The sequence below is a fragment of the Prionailurus viverrinus genome, chromosome E1 (assembly GCF_022837055.1).
Source record: "Prionailurus viverrinus isolate Anna chromosome E1, UM_Priviv_1.0, whole genome shotgun sequence".
NCBI classification, from domain to species: domain Eukaryota; kingdom Metazoa; phylum Chordata; class Mammalia; order Carnivora; family Felidae; genus Prionailurus; species Prionailurus viverrinus.
Genome location: NC_062574.1, coordinates 47,052,491 through 47,071,648, shown reverse-complemented (window position 1 = coordinate 47,071,648; position 19,158 = coordinate 47,052,491). Strand labels below are relative to the sequence as shown.

At 55.2% G+C, this 19,158-nt stretch overlaps 1 protein-coding gene and 1 non-coding gene across 6 annotated transcripts; both read right to left on the bottom strand.

Moving 5' to 3' along the window:
- Positions 1–1,796: 1,796 nt before the first annotated feature.
- Positions 1,797–18,313, bottom strand: SLC16A5 (solute carrier family 16 member 5). Of its 5 annotated transcripts, none has more exons than XM_047833407.1 (5): positions 18,176–18,313; positions 16,828–17,012; positions 10,465–10,608; positions 4,602–5,432; positions 1,797–3,395 (listed from the first exon to the last, which is right to left on the bottom strand). In XM_047833407.1, the coding sequence occupies exons 2-5, from the start codon at positions 16,994–16,996 to the stop codon at positions 3,148–3,150; spliced, it is 1,392 nt and encodes a 463-aa protein (XP_047689363.1). In that variant the 5' UTR covers positions 16,997–17,012; positions 18,176–18,313; the 3' UTR covers positions 1,797–3,147. The 5 variants fall into 5 exon arrangements, with proteins under 5 accessions (XP_047689363.1, XP_047689360.1, XP_047689361.1 ...); XM_047833404.1 differs by lacking the exon at positions 18,176–18,313 and adding an exon at positions 12,999–13,257 and having other exon boundaries at positions 16,828–16,963; XM_047833405.1 differs by lacking the exons at positions 16,828–17,012; positions 18,176–18,313 and adding exons at positions 12,999–13,257; positions 13,517–13,992.
- TRNAK-CUU (transfer RNA lysine (anticodon CUU)) lies at positions 7,474–7,546 on the bottom strand. The gene has a single exon. It is a non-coding gene; the product is annotated as a tRNA-Lys (tRNA).
- Positions 18,314–19,158: the final 845 nt, after the last annotated feature.

Here is a 19,158-nt window from a genome sequence, read left to right as displayed (position 1 = left end):
GAGGTTGCATCGAGGGGTGTCTCTAAGGGCCCTTGGGAACCCAGAGGAGTCGGAGGGCGCCCATGTGGGGGGAACGTCGAAGCAGAAGGACCTCAAAACCCCCTTTGCACTTGATGAGGGGCGTACCCCAACCTCCCAGACCAAGGGACGACTCTGGAATGAGGGCGTCAGTTCCTTGCACCCCAACATGCGTCTTTTGACCATGGTGCCTGTAGTCAGCCCCTGCCCTATGCACACCCCTCGGGACAGGAGTTATGACTAGAATCTGGGTTCTTGGGTACCCTAGCGGCTCTACTTAGGACAGTGGCCCCAAGACCCCTCATCAAGCCCTTCAACTTCTGTGGGGAGCTGACACAACCTGGGGAAGTACATCTCATCCCAAGGTGGCCAGGGGCTTCTCTGCCTCTGGCTGGGCAGAGTAGCAAAGTCCTGGGCGCTAAGGGGCGCAGAGCTTAGGGACAGGATGTACGTGAGCTCTACTCTCCACTGGTCAGGAACTGCTCCAGACCCTCTCTAGAGAATTCCCAGGAAAACAGCTAAGTGTGGATTCTGGAATCAGATGGGCCGCCTTCCTTCATTTCTCTCTTCCTCATTTGTCCCCTCCGAGAGACTCAGGGGCTTTCCTCCTTGGGGAACAATTCTCAGTCCTTGGTTTTGTGCTGAGGGCAGCACCAAGACTTACTCTTCTCTGCCCAGCTCTGGCACGGAGTAAATGCTCAATATTTGTGGAAGGCATTCTGCCCAGAGATTATTGCCACTCTTGGCTGGGGGCAGATGAGGTTGAATTTCCCTCTGCTGAATGTTCACTGGTATCTTTTTTCCTTAAAAGAAATCTGCTTCCAGGAAGCGGGCCTAATAGGGGTTGCACACTTCAAAGCCTGGTGGTTACTAGCACCAAAAGCATCCACCTTCCCACCAGTCCCAACTCTCTCCTTTTCCACTCAGTTAAGATGGAGGAGACAGGACCTGGTCAAATGTGTCCAAGCATTTCCCCTTCGGTCCACAGGCTGTAGATGGTGGCCAAGCGCAGGACTGGGTGAGGAGCAGGAAGGCAATGGGGGTCTTCAGGATCAGATTTTTCAAACAAGAAGAGACTCTGATTCATCCAGTTCATCCAGGCCAACCTCCTCCCTTTTTTTTTTTTTTAATTAATTTTTTTTTAAATTTTTTTTCAACGTTTATTTATTTTTGGGACAGAGAGAGACAGAGCATGAACGGGGGAGGGGCAGAAAGAGAGGGAGACACAGAATCGGAAACAGGCTCCAGGCTCTGAGCCATCAGCCCAGAGCCTGACGCGGGGCTCGAACTCACAGACCGCGAGATCGTGACCTGGCTGAAGTCGGACGCCTAACCGACTGCGCCACCCAGGCGCCCCTTAATTTATTTTTTTAATTTTTTTTAACGTTTATTTATTTTTTTTTGAGACAGAGAGAGACAGTGCATGAACGGGGGAGGGTCAGAGAGAGGGAGGCACAGAATCTGAAACAGGCTTCAGGCTGAGCTGTCAGCACAGAGCCCGACGCGGGGCTCGAACTCATGGACTGCAAAATCATGACCTGAGCCGAAGTCGGCCGCTTAACCGACTGAGCCACCCAGGCGCCCCTCCTTTTTTTAAGGCCCAGTGATGGTGCCCAAAATTACACAGCAAATTATGACAGCCCAGAGCCCTTTGCTTCACCTCTGCACTACTTTCCTTGACCATAAGGGGGCACTCATGGCAGGGTCCTGGAAAAAACTGAACATCCCCAAGGATGCTTACTCACGCCAGCTGGGCAGGAAAAGAAGGAAGGCTGAAGTCAGGTCACGAAAATAAAATTTATTTTCCCGATAAGGCTTTCTTGTTGGAGCCTGGTTGAGCCTGAATCAACAAACAAGGACTTGGGTCAGAGCGGACCCCTGCTGAGCAGGGAGAACTGAAGGGGGAGGGGCAGGACTTACGCCTGTTTTCCGGTTTCATTAGTTCACCAGGTTTATAACCTGCGGCAGGAACGTTTTTGTGTGTGATTCAAACAAACTCTTTTTCCATTGCTTCAGTTGGTACCCTGCTGGGACAAGTTTGGGCTGATGACAGCTAGCCCCCAAGTGATGACCACGGTACCAGCAAAAAGAGTATGCATGTGGGGAGACTGACCTCCATGTCACAGGCACAGGCCAACAGGGAGCAGGGTGGACACCTGTGACACAGTAAAGAGAGCAGGACAGGAGGGAGGAGTAAAAGGGCTTCTGTTGCAAAAGCAGCCCTGTCTTCACAGAGGTCCTTGGGCTCTGCCTAGCAATCCTTCCCCACCCTGCTCAGTCAAATGTCAGGTTTCCATCTACCCCAGCACTAATGTTCATGGCTAAGATTGGGGGGCAGGGGGAGGGGAGGGCAAAGGAGGGAGGGAGACCCTAGAGCAGGCCCTGCTCCGTGTGCAGGGACTCCTCACACTGATTTTAGGACTCAAGCCAAGGAAGGGCTCCTCTCCAGTTCTTTGCTCGGACACCAGGATGGCTCTTTGACCCAACATTTCATCTGTCCGTAGCCTGCGTCCAGGCCAACCCCTCAGCCTGGCCCTCCACCATCACCGGCCATAACTCATTCTCACACGAGGTTCTTCTTCTCAAGGTTCCAGTAAGCATGAGGCCCAGCAACCTTTGCTGTGGGCAGCCCTAAGGCCCAGGCTGGGGCACTTGAGAAGAAATGGGGCAGGAGGGCCTCAGAGGTGGGGTGGGCTCTTTGGAACTGTCTGGAGGCCGGAGAAGGACAAAGAGATCACATCAGAGACATTGAACTAGACTGGAGGGTCTAGTGTGCTGAGTTGCAACAGCAATACTAGGCAGCCAGCTGAGCCGAGGAGGGCTTAGACTCACTCTGGTACCCAAGGGGAAAAGTCAGGAGGACCCGCTCCTGGATTCTGCTGGTTGGAAGGAACCCTGAGTCTTTGGAGGCCAGCCTCCAAGGTCCCAGCTCCTGGCTGAGTCCCAATGTACAGAGCCTGGATGGCTTTTGGTTCAGGCTTCCTGGTGAGCCCTTCACCCCAGCCTCTGGCAGCTGGACATCACATCCCTAGGCTGAGGCAGTGGTCACTCACTGACCTCAGGGCTCAGCCATTGGTCACACACAAGACCCTGGGGCTCAGCCGCTGGTCACACACACGATCCCAGGGCTCAGACGCTGGTCACATATGTGATCTCGGTGTACAGCTGCTTCTCGGAACCACGTGGGTCCTCCACTGTGAGGCCTCGCTCTGAGGCAACTTCTGTGATGGCTCCTTCGGCCTCGGCCGGCCTGCCTTGCCTCTCCTTCTTCTGCAGGACACAGAAGCTGCCACCCATGAAGAGGGCAGCTGATATGAGGAAGAAGCTTGACATGTAGAAAACGTAGCTAAAGTTGTTGGTGGTGTCGAGGAGGAGCCCTGGGGGACAGAGAGCAAATTAGGCCACCGTCCCAGGGATACCAGGCCTCCTTCCCACTAACTTGTGTGCTCTCAGAGAGCAGGGACTTATTTTTGGCTCTGCCATATCCCCAGTATCAGCTATTGTGGCTGGCATCTAGAAGGCACTCAGTAGAGATCTGTTGAATGAAACGAGAGGAAACAGGAAACCTGCTTTCCCAGGGGCAGGAAGAACCTCTGGGCCAGAAAAGCACCTAAGGGCCTGTCTCCCTTACCCTTGGTAGCGGGAAGCTAGCAGTCTGGGATATCTGCCCAGCCACGCCCGGGCCCTCCTGTACTTCCTCCTGGGTGAGCTGTCTCCACTTGTTGGCTTGTAGAACTCCCTTGGAAACTGGGACTTCAGTGCCACACTTGGGAAGAGTCCCCATCATCACTGCACTACAGTACTAACCCCTGCCATGTACTGACTGTCCCCCAGCAGCAAGGGCTTCACACACCTTCGCTGTCACTTTGAATGTCACACTCTCAGCTGCCTGGCAAGTCTGCTCATGGGGGTCTCTGCTCCCACATCGGTTTGTTTCCCTCCCGGCACAAATCACCGTGCTGAGCAAATCGTGTCTCTCTGCTTTAATTCCGGACTCTCCCACCAGAAAGTCAGCCCTGAGGTGGGGACTAGGCCTCCGTTTTCAGCCGTGCCCACCAATGCCTGGCACAGGCTGATCGGTGGCGAGGGCAGGTGTTCTTGTCTGCATTTTGTAGATGCCACTGTGGCTCGGAGAAGGAAAATGACATGCCTGGGTCCCACAGGCAGGAAGTGGGAGAGCCAGGATGTTAATAACAGGAAACATGTGCGTGCGTGGCACTTATTACGTGCCAGGCTTTCTGGTAAGCTCTTTGCTATGTAACGGTGATCCTCACAAGCCTACAAGGTAGATTCTCTTATCGCCCCACTTCACTGATAAGAAAACAGAGGCACAGAGAAGAAGGGGAAGGGCTCCAGTACAGCTGGTACGAAAATCCTCATTTTTAACTATTTACACCCTGGGTGCCAGCTGGGGAACAGTCTGCGGCCAGGCCCCTAAGGTGTTTGGGAAAAATCAGATTCCAGGTTCCTAGCCCTGGAGATGCTGGATGGCACCTGAATCTGTCCAGACTGTTCCTCTCCTCCCTGTCTCCATATCCCTCCACCCAGGTCCCGCCCGCCCTCCCTCCCTCCCGGGGCCTCACCAGCCAGTGGCGGGGAGGTAAGGATGGAGATGCTCTCCAGGATGGTGAAGAGGCCCAGGGCGCTGGAGAACCGATCCATGGGCACAATGTCCATGAGCACCTGGAAGAGGAGGGCACCAATGCCACTCATGGACACGCTGTACACCAAGCAGTAGACCACCAACACCCGGAAGTCCACCGACGCTGCACACACCAGGTTGGTGAGGCCATTGAGCAGGGCGGCCAGGCTGAACAGGTACTTCCGGTGGCCAGCAAAGTCCCGCCGGCCTGCCAGCAGCCCAGCCACGGGCCGCAGGAAGATGTTGCTGAAGCCGATGATGGAGATGAGCAGGGCCGCCTTGTGCTCGTCCACCCCATGCCGCGTGGCGTACGGCACCAGGAAGACGTGAGGCAGCGGGAAGCCCAGGATCATCCACATAACGCCCAGCGTGAACACTCGGTAGCCCGCGTTGTGCCGCAGGATGTCGAAGGCCAGGTGGCGCTGGATGGCCGCACCGCACGCTGCCAGGCAGCCAGGTGCGGATGTCTTGGAAGGTGGAGGGGGGCCTTCTTTGGTCTCAGGGGCCGTGCTGGTGGCCACAGGCCTCAGGATGGCCCCGCAGACGCAGCAGTGGAGAAGGACCCCGCCGAAGATGAGGAAAGTGCCTCTCCAGCCCAGGTTCTCCAGGAGGTAGCGGGAGAGCAGTGGCCAGAGCGTGATGCCCAGGGAGACGCCCACTGAAGCCAGTGCGTTGGCCAGTGCCCGATGGCGGGAGAAGTAGAAGCCCAGCACCGTGATGCTCGACTGGAAGCTGAAGCACATGCCCAGGCCTGCAGGGGGAGAGAGACCAGCTCAAGGGCATTGGGGGGGCCTCCCACCAGCTCTCAGAGCGGGGTCATGGGGTCGTGTCCCATGTCTGCCCTCCTTCCGCTCTAGCCCAGACCCACTTCCAGGTCCCCAGGGATGGATTTAAGATGGAAGCAGCCTGCCTCACCACCTCCTTAGAAGCGTCCCACCCCTGCCCTCAGATCTGCCTTCCCAGGACTGCCGGGGTCACACCTGTTCCCCTTGGCACAGCACCAGAGTGATCTTTAAAGACCTAAATTGAGGGGCACCGGTGGCTCAGTCGGTTGAGCGTCCGACTTCGGCTCAGGCCACGATCTCATAGTTCATGAGTTCAAGCCCTGCATCAGGCTCTGTGCTGAGAGCTCCGAGCCTGGAGCCTGGTTCAGATTCTGTGTCTCCCTCTCTGCCCCTCGCCCACTCATGCTCTGTCTCTCTCTCTCAAAAAAAGAGTAAATAAACATTAAAAAAAAAAAAAACTAAACTAAATTGGGGTAAGTCCCTTCCCCGCTTAGCTTTCCAAAGACTTCCCATCACATCTAGGAAAAAAAAAATGCCACAGAATTTACTATGCCCTGGAAGGCTCTGCACAGTCTGGCCCTGATCATCTCAGGCCATTGTCCCTGTCACTCACCATGATTGAGCGACATCAGCTTCTTTCTCTTCCTCTGGACACCAAGCTGCCCCTCACCGCTGGACATTTGCCGGTGCTGTTCCCACTGCCTAGAATACGCTTCCCTTAGACCTCCCTCTCCTGGCTCAGTTCAGATGCCACCCGCGACCCAATCCATGTCTGCCCTGCACAGCTGAACATGTTAGAGGGAAAGCTCACAACGACACCATGACCACGGCCCTTGGGCCACCTGCGATGCCACCGTCCATTTATTCTCTCGCCCTCTTGGAAGATCACCAGTCCTTCTCCATGCATCCCCACCCGTTCCCCATCCTCACTCCCGAAACTGACCACCTGCCTTCCACCTGTGACACTGGACGGTCCAGACTGCCAGCTGAGACCAATCCTCCACTTACACCTGCATCTTGTCTACTCAAAGTTGTATCCCTCCAGCAATTTCCCTCTCCTGCACCAACCATTTTCTCCTCTTTGCCAGATCAGTCTCCTTTATCGTTATTTCTCCCATTAAAACCAAACCGAAACAGAAACCCTGCCATCGCTCCCTTCTCAGTACCTGCTCCTGGTGGCCCTGAGGGTCCCCAGCCCTCCCTTTGGAAGCTGGTGAGTATCATGAGCCTAGAGTAAATCATAGGCCATTCTATCCTGCAGCACAGGTGAGACAGGAGTCAGAGGCTTGGAGAGCCACAGGCAAGGGTAAGAGAAGAGAATTTGAGAAGGATTGAGGAGGAAGTGAGACATCAGAGGGAAAAGCAACTCACTTATGGCCTGCGAGCAGTTAGCACTGACCCTCCTCACTGTGACCATCATGATGAGTTTTGCCTTATGCCTTGAATCCTGATGTTTTCCCTCAAGTCCATAAGAAGACGCACCTGCTTCCTAAACTTACATGTTCACGATGTACCTTGATTGTAAACCTTTTGGTGTTACCTGTTTCTTGTGGGGCTCCTGTTATCAGCTTTTTTTTTAATGTTTATTTTTGGTTTTTTTAAAAAAATTTTTAATGTTTATTTATTTTTGAGAAAGAGAGACAGAGCACAAGCGAAGGAGGGGCAAAGAGAGAGAGGGAGACACAGAATCCAAAGCAGGCTCTGAGCTGTCAGCACAGAGCCTGGCACGGGGCTTGAACCCACAAACTGTGAGATCATGACCTGAGCTGAAGTTGATGCTTAACCGACTGAGCCACCCAGGCACCCCTATTCTTGAAAGAGAGAGTGAGCAGGTAAGGGGCAGAGAGAGGGAGACAGAATATCCAAAGTGGGCTCCGTGCTAACAGCAGAGAGCCCAATGTGGGGCTCAAACTCACAAACAGAACTTGACCTGAGCTGAAGTCGGACACTTAACCAACTGAGCCAACCAGGTGCCCCAACCAGCTTCTAATTGAATGTGGGTTTTGCTTTTGTTTTAAGTAGGCTCCATGCCCAACATGGGGCTTGAACTCACGACTCTGAGATCAAGAGTCACATGCTCTACCGACTGAGCCAGCCAGGCACACTTTTAACGTTATATTTTGACCCAGTCTGTAAGATTCTGTCAGCAGGGGAGTTTTACTCTATTGCATGGAACAACACTCATTATATATTGTGAAGTTAATAAAGCAGTTTAAAAAAGCAAAAAATGGGGGGTGGGGCGCCTGGGTGGCTCAGTCGGTTAAGCGTCGGACTCTTGCTTTCGGCTCAGGTCATGATCTCACTGTTCGTGAGACTGAACCCAGCATCTGGCACTGCACTGATGGCTTAAAGCCTGCTTGGGATTGTCTCTCCCTCTCTCTCTCTGCCCCTCCCCTACTTGTGCAAACATGTGCTCTCTATCCTTTCTCTCAAAATAAATAAACTTAAAAAAAAAAAAAAAACATAGGGCGCCTGGATGGCTCAAATCTGTTGAGCATCCAATTCTTTTTTTTTTTTTTAATGTTTATTTTTGAGACACAGAGAGAGACAGAGTATAAGTGAGGGAGGGGCAGAGAGAGGGGGAGACACAGAATTGGAAGCAGGCTCCAGGCTCTGAACTGTCAGCACACAGCCCGACGTGGGGCTTGAACTCATGGACTGCGAGATCATGACCTGAGCTGAAGTTTGATGCTTAACTAACTGAGCCACCCAGGAGCCCCTTTAAGCAACCACTTTTTTTTTATTTTTAAAATTTTTGTTAATGTTTATTTATTTTTGAGAGAGAGAGAGACAGAGTGAGTGGGGGAGGGGCAGAGAGAGAGAGGCAGACACAGAATCCAAAGCAGGCTCCAGGCTCCAAGCTGTGAGCACGGAGCCCGACGCAGGACTCGAACCCACAAACTGTGAGATCATAACCTGAGCCGAAGTTGGACGCTTAACCGACTCAGCCACCCAGGCACCCTGAGCATCCAATTCTTGATTTCAGCTCAGATTAGGATTCCAGGGTCGTGGAATCGAGCCCTGCATCGGGCTCTGTGATGAGTGTGGAGCCTACTTAAGATTCTATCTCTTCCTCTGTGTGTGAGTGCATCTCTCTCTCTCTCTCTCTCTCTCTCTCTCTCTCTCTCTCAAACAAACGAACAAACAACACAATCTAAAAAAGGTGGGGAGGAAAGGGCACTCGGGTGGCTCAGTCCCTTGAGTGTCCAACTCTTGATTTCAGCTCAGGTCATGAGATCCAGCCTGTTCTGGGCTCTGCACTGAGCATGGACCCTGCTTGAGATTCAATCTCTCTCTCTCTCTCTCTCTTCCTCTACCCCTCCTCTGTTCATGTGTGCGCACGTTCTCTCTCACTCTCTAGGAAAAAAAAAGGCAAAACAAAGCAAAGCAAAACAAAAAAAAACCCTCTCTTGACCCCAGCCTCTTCTGGATACTGGCCCATTTCTCCATTCCCCTTCACTGTAACTTCCTGGAAATACTGTTTATCTTGGCTGTCTCCAATTCCTGTCTTCCTATTCTCTTTTGAATCTATTCCAATCAGACTTCCACTCTCACCTCTGCTCCAGAATTGCTCTTATTAACGTCACCAACCTCCATATTGCCAAATCCAAAGATCAAGGCTGGTCCCCTCCATCCGATCCACAGCAGCCCTCACTCCCGCCACGACCCCGTGCACTTTCTTCGCTTGCTTTCGTGAGCAATCCTGCTCTCCTGTGTCTCTTCCTGCCTCTGTCACTTCTTCCCACCCAGAATGCTGGGCACTCCAGGGTCCTGGGACTCAGTGTTCAGGCCTCCTCAGCCACCCACCCTTGTTCCCTCAGGGAGAGCAGGATGATACTTCGCCTCAAGACCTGAATGCCAGCCATGTCTTCATCCCTAACTGCCTATTGCAGCTCAGATGGGATGTGTCCACACCTGAGCTTCCCAAGCGCCCACAAACCTGCTCCTCCCCTAGTGTCCCCATTGTAGTTAAAGGCTACTTCATCCTTCTGGTGGTTTGGGGCAAAAACCTTGGTGTCACCCTTCTTGGGTCCTAGAAGCTTGGGTTGTCCTTGATTCTTTTCTTTTTTCTTTTTTTTTTTATATATATATATTTTTTTTTATTTTGGGGACAGAGAGAGACAGAGCATGAACGGGGGAGGGGCACAGAGAGAGGGAGACACAGAATCGGAAACAGGCTCCAGGCTCCGACCCATCAGCCCAGAGCCTGACGCGGGGCTCGAACTCACGGACCGCGAGATCGTGACCTGGCTGAAGTCGGACGCTTAACCGACTGCGCCACCCAGGCGCCCCCTTTGATTCTTTTCTGCACCTCACCTGCAGTCCTGAGCCTGACCACTTATCGTCTCCATCACATTGCCCTGGTTGAAGGTATAGCCACTTCCTGTCTGTACCTGTTCTCCTGCTCCAACCTGGTGCGCCGCCCCCCCCCCCCCCCCCCCCAGTGCTCAATACAGGAGCCAGAGTGGTGCTCTACAAATGGCAGTTGGATGATGTTACTGAACCCCCCATCCAGCCGCCACCCCACCTTTTGACCCCCTTACTCGTGTGCTTCTACCCTACTGGCCACCTCACTGCCTGCTGGGCGCTTCTGGGCCTTTGCCCTTGCTGTTGGAATGCTCTTTCCCCAAGGGCCTGGTTGCAGATTCCCTCACCTCCCCATTAGTTCTCTGCCCAAATGTCCCCTTCTCTGCAAGGCTTTCCCTCACTGCCCTGTTGAAAGTAGTAACCTCTCCCGCCCTTGCTTTACCTTCTGCATGGGGTGTTCTAGATATTTTACCTCTTTGCTTGTTGAATCTCTGCCCACCCCCATCCCGAGCCAGGACACGATCATATCAGCTGTCCTGTCTTCTCAGGTGCTTGTCGTGATCAGCGACAATCCTTCTTTATTTATCTGTTCGTTGTCCTTCTCCCTCGTGTGACTAGAAGCAGCCCCAGAAGATAAGGCACACTGCCTGCACTTACGTCTGGCACTTTTTAGGAGGCACCCAGAAATTCTAGAAATGGGAATATAGTCACCTGTGATGAATCCTGCCGTGAGGTAGAGCTGGCTAAGGGTGTGGCAGAAGGAGCTGGCCACCATGCCGAGGCTGGCCAGTGCGCCCCCCAGCATCACCGTCACTCTGCAGCCAAAGCGTCCCACCAGGATGCTGCATAGGGGTCCTGTGAGGAGGAGCAGGGAAGGGCAGGGGTGAGGAGGCAGTCAGCAGGTGGCAGCTGAGTGAGGAGATCTGCAGGGAGGCAGACAGGGGGGTCGGGAGGTGCTTCCAGCAGGAACTAGTGTGGCAGCTTAAAGGGCACAGCCCTGAGGCCTGTAAGCCTAGATTTTGATTGCCACCCTGCCACAGGCTGGCTCTGGGCTGGGGCAAACGCAATCCCTCTCTGTGCCTCAGTTTCCTCCCCTACAGGAGGTCACACTGGATGACATCTGACCAGCTGCGAGGGGAGGTCCCACGAGTGTTCAGGCCCTTGCCTACCTCCCATTCTCAAGAGGACTGGCCACAGTCCTCCCACTATGCTCCATCACGTCCAGGGTGGGCAGCCTGGGACCCTGGAGAAAACTGGGTGGGGTGCCCTCTCCCCCTACCCCCATCACATCCAGCCAACACAAAGTCTTGCACTCAGATGTTTGGCTTCTGGTGGAGAAGGGCCTGTTCTCTTCCACCCCACCCCCATCCTGAGCTGCTTTCTCACGACTCCAGAGCCAGGGCAGAAAGCAGCCAGTCCTGGCTGGCTGCTTCTCCTCACCTGGCAGGGCTTCATTCACCAGGTGCCCTGCCCTCAAGGACACATAATGGAGTTTCTCCAGAGTTACTCTCCCAGAGCACAGCCAAAGGGACAAGGGAAGTGTGTGTGTGCGCGCGCGCGTGCGCATGTGTGCCTCTGGGGTAGAGGGGGTTGTGAGCCAGTATGAGTATGGGAGTGACAGAGGAAGTGAGTGGCCCATACTCAGAGATAATCAAGCAGAGACCGCTATAGAGAGGCAAGCCTCTGCAGTGAACATGACTGCTGTCCCACACTTCTGCCATCTTCCCCACCCCAAATTCTGGCCTGACTTTGGAAAAGTCCTGAGTCATGGAGTTCGGGGTGGGGCTGGGACCTGTGCCAGCTGAGGGTGCCGGGAGGCAGGGGGTTTCCTCTGCAGGGGCACTGCTCCCCAAACCCACTCTGTTACCCTGAGCATGCCCTGTACTCTGTGCTTGCTTGTTTTCTTCATCTCTAAGATGGGTGGGGCAGGGAGTGCCTGGGATCAAGGACACATTCAAGTTTAAAATGTCTACAATACTCTGAATGAGTATGGGCTAAAGGTGTATGTATGTGAGGCAGACAGGAATCTCAGGCCGACTGAGGGGCTGGTGTGCCTGCCAGGGGGTGGTGAGTCTAAAGCTGGTGGAGAAGTGGGGGTCCCCACTGGGTGCCGGTTTCCCAGTACCTGATGCAGACCCCTCTCCGGAAGCATGGAAGGAACTGCCTGAGGTTCCCACTTCTGCTCCAGCCTTGTAGGTGAAAAGGTCATGCGGTCTGGGCCAGTCCCAGCCTTTCCCAGGGCCCCGAGCCCATGCCCTGGGGTGGCAGGTGCAGGGATCACCTCAGTGAGGGCATCTATCCCAGTCTGACCTCCCGCCCAATTGGAAGGAAGGACCTGGAATAACAAGGAGGCTGCTGGTACCAGGTGGAGGGAGTGGCAGGAGGTTGGTAGGGAGATGGGGTCACCTGAGGCAAGCAAGCACACCCATGGGGAGAGTCCTGAGGACTGGGAGATCTGGCTGCAGTTGACCGGCCCCCACCCTGACACCGGGAGGAGGTCACTGTCTATGGAGTCTCCGTGATAGAGCTCTCAGGAGCCAGGGGCAGGCCCCTGAGCCCAAGTCTATTGTAGAGAGCCTGGCAGGCAGCCCTGGCCTTCCCCCTTCACAAGGTGAGGGGGTCACATTCCTGGAGGAGCCAAACAGGAAATGAGGAGGGGCACTGCCTTCCCGGCCACCTCCCCAGCCCTTCTGCCTCAGGGTGAGAGATGGGGCTCTTGCTCTGCCCCATCTTGCACCTGGTGTGTACCTCAAGCCCCCTTTCCCATACTGAAGACTCTAATGAGGGCCTCCAAATACTACTTTCCAGGGAGTCATGTGATCTTCCCTATGATCCCATGTAGGAGGTGGGTAGGGTGCTGGGCATTACCTCTATATTGCAGAGGAAGAAACAGGTTCAGAGAGATCACTCAAGTGTCTCTTCCTGAAGTCGGCTGACTGCCTGACATTCCTACAGTCCGCATTGATCCCCCAGCCACTGAGAGGATTGGCTTTGTATCCCAGGAGCCTCTAGCCCCCTCCCCCTCCCCGGCCCAGCCTAGCCCAGACCTGCCCAGCCCAGACCTACGGGATTCCAGCCAGGGGGGCTGGCCCTGCTGAAATCAGGTGACATCTTAGGAATTCACCCCATGAGACAAAGCCTGTGGCCGCAGAGAGAGGGATCCAGGAGGCCAGGGAGACTGTGGCTTCCTCTCTCACCCCCTGCTCTTTCTCAACCCTCCCTTGGGCCCTCCCCAGGCTGCTCACCCCCAGCGTGGAGCATGGCTGTCAGGATGGAGGGGAACCAGGAGGTCTCACTGTTGCTGGCCTGGAACTCATGCTGCAGTTCAGTGAAGAAGATGCCAGTGCATGTGGGGAAGCCCAGGGTGAGGCCCTGGGTCACCAGGGAGGCCAGCAGCACTACCCAGGCCCAGCAGCCCTCTGCACGCTCCAGGACCTGGGGCATCCTTTGCCACAAATTCTGCTGTCACCGCCTCACTGTCACGGCTGCCACTGCCTGGGCCACCTGTGGAGGGGACAGAATGGAGCTGCCGACCCTCCCCGTGTTCACCTGCCACTTTCCCTGGGTGGCTGAAACCATTCCTTCCTCTTGCCCCAGCACTAGGTATCACCAACTGTACCGCCTCCTAGGAGATGGCCAGAGGCAAACACGCTGGCCTTGGCATTTCCTTTCACCCACTTCCCAGAGCCAGCCTGGCAGGAGAGGCAGGTAGGTGAGCCAACAATGCAACAGGGCAGGTGGGTGGAACTCTTCCTAGACTTACATCGTTTGGTGGTCAGCGGGTGGTACTTCCTGGCCCAGTCTTGGGGGTCCCCTCCCGCACACAGCAAGCACTCAGTAGTCGCTTGTAGAATGGAAGAGACCTCTAGAGCCAGCCTAGTCCCAATGCCCCCGCAGGCACACACAGATGTATTTTCAAACATCCATAAGCAGGCTTCCTGCACACAAACACAGACTTTCACAACGCTGCCGGCTCTACCGTCATTGCTGTTGAGACTGCCTAGGTGGGTGAGCCGGTGCTGTGTGTAGTCAAAGGAGTACACACAGAATAGTTCTCCAAGGGCACCAAACCAGCAGCTTTCGGGAAAAGGCTCAGGTCTCATCCAAAGGCCCTTGGCACTTACTCCTTTCACAGGGAGCCCATGACAGAGTCAAGTTCTACAGTGATGCTGGATAATGACCCACCACCTGCCAGGGCTTCTCTGAGCAACCCCTCCACCCACCCCGAAACATGCAGATACATACACAGCCACACATGGGCATATGCCAAGATACATGTTCACAGACACACACACACACATACACACACACACACTGCATAGACAGAAACACACAGAACCACACAGGTACACAGACGTATGTGCAGACACACTTACACCGATACACGCTCACACAGAAAAATCTAGAGACACAGACACACACACAGTCACACATGCAGACATGCACAGACATATACAGACAGACACATGCAGACATCACATGTACAAATACACACCTACCCGGACACATGCAGACAAGCCCAGAGATAAACAAATGCTACACAAATATACAGGCACACCACATGCACATGGGGTCACACACCATGCAGATGAAACCGTACCACCCCCATATCTGGCTCAGTCTTAGTTTCTCGCCTCCCCCCCACCACACACACACACACACACACCGCCCATCCGGGCCGCCCTCCCATCACAGAAGCTGCTGTAACCAGACCTCAAAGCCCCAAGGCCCCCTCCTCAAATGCAGAGTGCTTTTCCAGTCCCCTCTCTCTGGGCTCTCCTCCTGCTTCCTGGTTCCCTGTGGCCTTCAGACCTCACCCGCACTCAGAGCTCTGGGCTCTGGCAGCCTTCACCCCAGTGAAGCCAATGGATCCCCTGAGCTCCAGTTCCCACAGTTTTCTTCCTTTTAGCCCCAGGTCCTGGGAAGATCCATGGAAACTCAGGAAACTATCAGAAATATGCAACCCCATCTTCCCAACATGCCGAGCGCTCCACACCTTCTGCCCCAGGCTCAGGTGCTTTAAAATAGCACCTATGGGAACCGCCCTAAACTGCCTCCTTCACACGCTCCAATCTCTCTCTTCTCTGGACACAAAGTCTGCTCCCTCCCCAGAGGACCCCCAGGAGCCCTGCCAAAGTGAGTGGTCCATTCAGCCCAACCTCAGGGTGAGTGAGAGTGTGCGTGCGTATGCTGTAAGTGCTGGCGTCCTGCCATCCTGGCTGCTGCATGTGATACTGGCCCTAGAGATCCCTCAGCCCCAATCCTCCTGGCCCAGTTCCGGGCTCGGGCAAACCTCAGACTCAGACACAGTCCCTTCTAGGATTTCTGTATCCACAGCAAATGGAAAGGCCACCAGCGCCACCTGATCCTGTCTGTGCTGGCCCAAATGTCCCCTCCACACCCTCGCCACAGTTTGTACCCCCCCCCCCCCCCAGCCTTCCCGGACCCGCTGCTCTCCCCTCTTCCTCCCAGGACGCCCAGGCTTCCTCCACAACCTTCACCTCCTCCTGCCCTTTCCGTCCCCACTGCTCTACCTACTCCTGTCCCATCCGAGCCCTGGGACCCTGCCGGTTCCCTTCAGAGTAGCACACTGTCACTGACCCCAAGGTGGCAGGGAGGAGGTGGGTGACAGGGGAGACATGTGGGGGAGGGGGTGCTGGAGGCTGGACCTCAGCCCAGCCCCTCCCCATTTCCCAGTTCTGGTCCTTTCTTGTTCCTGCTTGTCCTGCCCCTCTACAGAGGGGTTTCTATAGTACCCTTCTCAGCAGCCACTTCTCTGGGCAGCCCTTTGGGGACTTTGTCCAGGATTCTGACCTTTACTCTGAATCTTTCAATGGGGCTGACTCTTCCCAGTTTCTCCTTCCTCCAGGCCTCCAGGGACAGTCAGAGCCCAGGAAACCCCAAACACCTTTGCTCTTTCTTTGCTGGCTGGGAGCCCTGCCTCCAAGGTCTGAGGACCCCTGGCCTCCCTCTGGGAGTTCCCTTGTAAACTCTGCCTGCCACAAGAGGGCGTCCTCTTCTATACCCCCAGTGACTCCTAGGTCACAGCTTTTTGGTCCCTTTGGTCCTCCAGCCCCTTCGTCCAGTAAACTGGGCCCTCCTCAAGAACTAAGCTGTGGGCATTCCAAAATCCTAGCCAGAGAGAATCCTGTTGGTCCTTCAAGATTCAGTCCTGACAGCACTCCTGGGAAGCTCCCCTGGGCCCACCCCCCCCACCCCAGGCTGGGCTAGGCCTTCTTCCTCTATTTCTCTCCTTTTTTTTTTTTTTTTTTTTTTAATGTTTTATTTATTTTTGAGGTGGGGAGGGGCAGAGAGGGAGGGAGACACAGAATCCGAAGCAGGCTCCGGGCTCTTGAGCTGTCAGCAGAGCCCAATGCGGGGCTAGAACCCATGAGCAGTGAGACCATGACCTGAGCCAAAGTTGATGCTTAACTGACTGAGCCACCCAGGTGCCCCTGTTTCCCTTTTTTGAAAAAGTGTTTTATTTCGGGGCACCTGGGTGGCTCAGTCAGTTATGCATCTGACTCTTGGTTTCAGTTCAGGTCACAATCTCCCGGTTAGTGAGTTCGAGCCCTGCATTGGGCCCTGTGCTGATAGCTCAGAGTCTAGAGCTGGTTTCAGATTCTGTGTCTTCCTCTTTCTCTGCCCCTCCCCCACTCACGCTCTGTCTCTCTCTCTCTCAAAAATAAACAAAAAAATTTAAATATAAAAAAATGTTTTATTTTATTCATTTTTTAGAGAGAGCAAGTGAGACAGGGGGGAGTCAGAGACAGGGAGAGAGAGAATCCAAAGCAGTCTCTGCACTATCAGCACAGAGCCTGATTCAGAGCTCAAACTCACAAACTGTGAGATCAAGACCTGAGCTAAAGTCAGAGGCTTAGCCTACTGAGCCACCCAGGTACCCCTATTTCTCTCCTAAATAGTACTTTTCACACCACATTGGAGTGGATTATTCCCTTGTTTATCATTGTCGACCCTCCTCCCCCCACCCCCACGCTATGAGCAGGGACCTCTTCACACACCCCACCCAGCCTTGGGTGAGTACAAAAGATAATATCAATGTGAGTGACCCACCTGTGTTCCCTGGGAGGCAGGCAAGGCCAGGACCAGGGGTGACCTGGCTTCCTGGCCGACAGGTCCATTCCAGGAGAGTCAAGCAGAGCAGAGCAGAGATGGGGCTGGGTGCTTTGGCTCCAATTCTGTCCCAGCAGGGAAGTGGTCTTTCCTTTGTACTGGGCACCATGAATCATGATCACTGCCTGGCATGTGGTTGAGGCAAAGAAAGAAATGCGGCTAGAGACACTTCACTCTCACTTCCTGGGACTGGAAGTGAGCAGCTTTTCACAGGAGCTGCCCACCTCAGCCCTCAGGAACCCCAGCCCAGAGTGAGACTACCTTCATGCCCAAGTGGCAGGGAGCTGGGTTTATGGGCAGGGCACAAATTCAAATAGCATTTCTTGTCCTTCACACATTGCACACACACCTTGGTTTGTTTTTAGGGCTTCCCATCTGATGCCAGAGCCCTCCCTAGGCCCTCAGAATCCCCTCTCTGCCCCGCTAAGCTTGCAGGCATGGTCACAGGAGTGAGCCAAAGCTCTCTTGCAGGGTCTTGGTGTGCTGAGTGGAGGGGATGGCTCCTTTCCCACGGTGAGGGGAAAAGGAAGAACCACCAGCCCCAGAGCAGTCCCTGAAGATCCCTCCCTTCCCAGACCCCATATGAGGCAGGGCCCAGGACACAGGGTGGCAGTGGTAGGGCTTCCTCTGGACAGAAGAGCTGCCAGAACCAGCTTGAGGTTGGGACTGACAAGTCTTCAAACCTCTGCACTTGGCAGGGGCTATGGAAGGAACAGGGCGTTCCAGATCTCCTCGAACTGGGGCAGGTCACCCTCCTCCTCTCTCTGCCTCCAAAGGTTCCCTCACATTCAGGGGCCGGCTGACCTCAGCCTGGGTGGGGGATGGGGTAGGTAGGCCACAGGGACTTCATGAGCTCTTCCCAGCCTGGCCCCGTCCCTGCCGTCCTGGCTCTCGTTTCCATTCTGCTTTCCCACCCTCCCCAGGACGGATCTCCTCTGGGTGGGGCGTCTGGGACGCCCAGGCGGCGCCCGCGTGATTTCAGGCCAGGCCTTGCGCGGTGCCGGTGCCGGTGCCGGTGCCGGTGCCTCCCCCAGCCCCCTAGGCCCTGGAGGATGGGAACGGCTTGGGAGAGACCCCTCAGGCATGGGGGTCCCCAGCCATCCCAGGCTGGGGCAGCTCAGGAATGGGACAAGACTTTCCTGGATCCTCAACCCACAGCCCGTCACAAGCGGGAAGGGGCCCAGGACGCCCACGGCGAGGCGGGTCTGCGACGGCGCTGGCGAGGACCTCGGCGGGAGGGCACCTTTGGGACAGTGCGGGGGAGGGGGGTCCCGGGGGGCCCGCTCACCGGCTCGCGCGGCCCGGCAGAAAAGCGGCTCCACTCCCGCCGCGCCCGGTTTCCTGCGGCCCGGCCAGCGGGCGATGGAGGAGGCAGGACGCCGACAGGCGGAGAACCGCGCCCTCGAGGGGCGGGCACAGGGCGCCGGTGGGCGGGCCCACCTCCGAGTCCCCGTCCAGTGGGGAAGGAGGCGGGGCCTCGTGGTGGGGGGGCGTGGCTGGGCGTGACTGGGTCCTGCACCTCCAACCTCAGCCTGGCCCAGTGCTCCGAGTGGCCTGGACCGTCCAGTAGCTGGGCGGGGCTTGAGATGCCAGCTCCGCGAGACGATTAGCATATCATTAGCTTGTGATTTGCATAGGTCGCAGACTCTTTTCCACTTGTGGATTTTCCTGCTCCCTCTACGCGCTAGAGCCTCCAGGAATGGGAGGGAGGGAGAAAGCGTGCCATTAAGGGGCTCCACCTCCCAGCGGGAGTCGGGTGGGAGGCCAGGGTGGAGCGTTCTTTGGCGGCTTTAGCTCCCCAGTGGTCCTTGCGTTGAAAGCCTGGAGCTTGAGGGCCGCACCAGGAGAACGCAGGCAGACACCCGCGGTCGAGCGTAGAGGGCCACCCTCAGACCTTTGGAGGCAGATCAGAGGACGCCCACCACTTCCGCATGCGCTCTTCAGAGCTGCGGGCTCTTTTCCATCTTCCTCCCCACTAGCCAGCCCTTAATATGTATTATTTAAAGCTTATTCAGTTACTACAAAGTTACGGTAATCAAGACAGTTTGGTGCGGGCGTCAGGATAGACATAGGTCAAATAGAAGAGAATTGAGAATAAGCCCTCATATTTCTGATGAGCTGATTTTCCACAAAGATGTTGAGACAACCCAGTGTGGAAAGAATGGTCTTTTCGGCAAATGGTGCTGGAACAACTGAAAATCCACATGCAAAAAGATGAGCTCGGATTCTCATCACACACCATTTTAAAAGGTGGGGGGGCGGGGGAGAGCG

Bases quoted from the DNA above. Each gene is read 5' to 3' on its own strand.
- SLC16A5 (XM_047833404.1), bottom strand. From the start codon at position 13,197: ATGCCCCAGGTCCTGGAGCGTGCAGAGGGCTGCTGGGCCTGGGTAGTG. The intron at 10,609-12,998 runs GTGAGCAGCCTG...TCCTCCTCACAG, and splicing joins AGCCATGCTCCACGCTGGGG to GACCCCTATGCAGCATCCTG. The intron at 3,396-4,601 runs GTGAGGCCCCGG...TCTGTCCCCCAG, and splicing joins TACCTCCCCGCCACTGGCTG to GGCTCCTCCTCGACACCACC.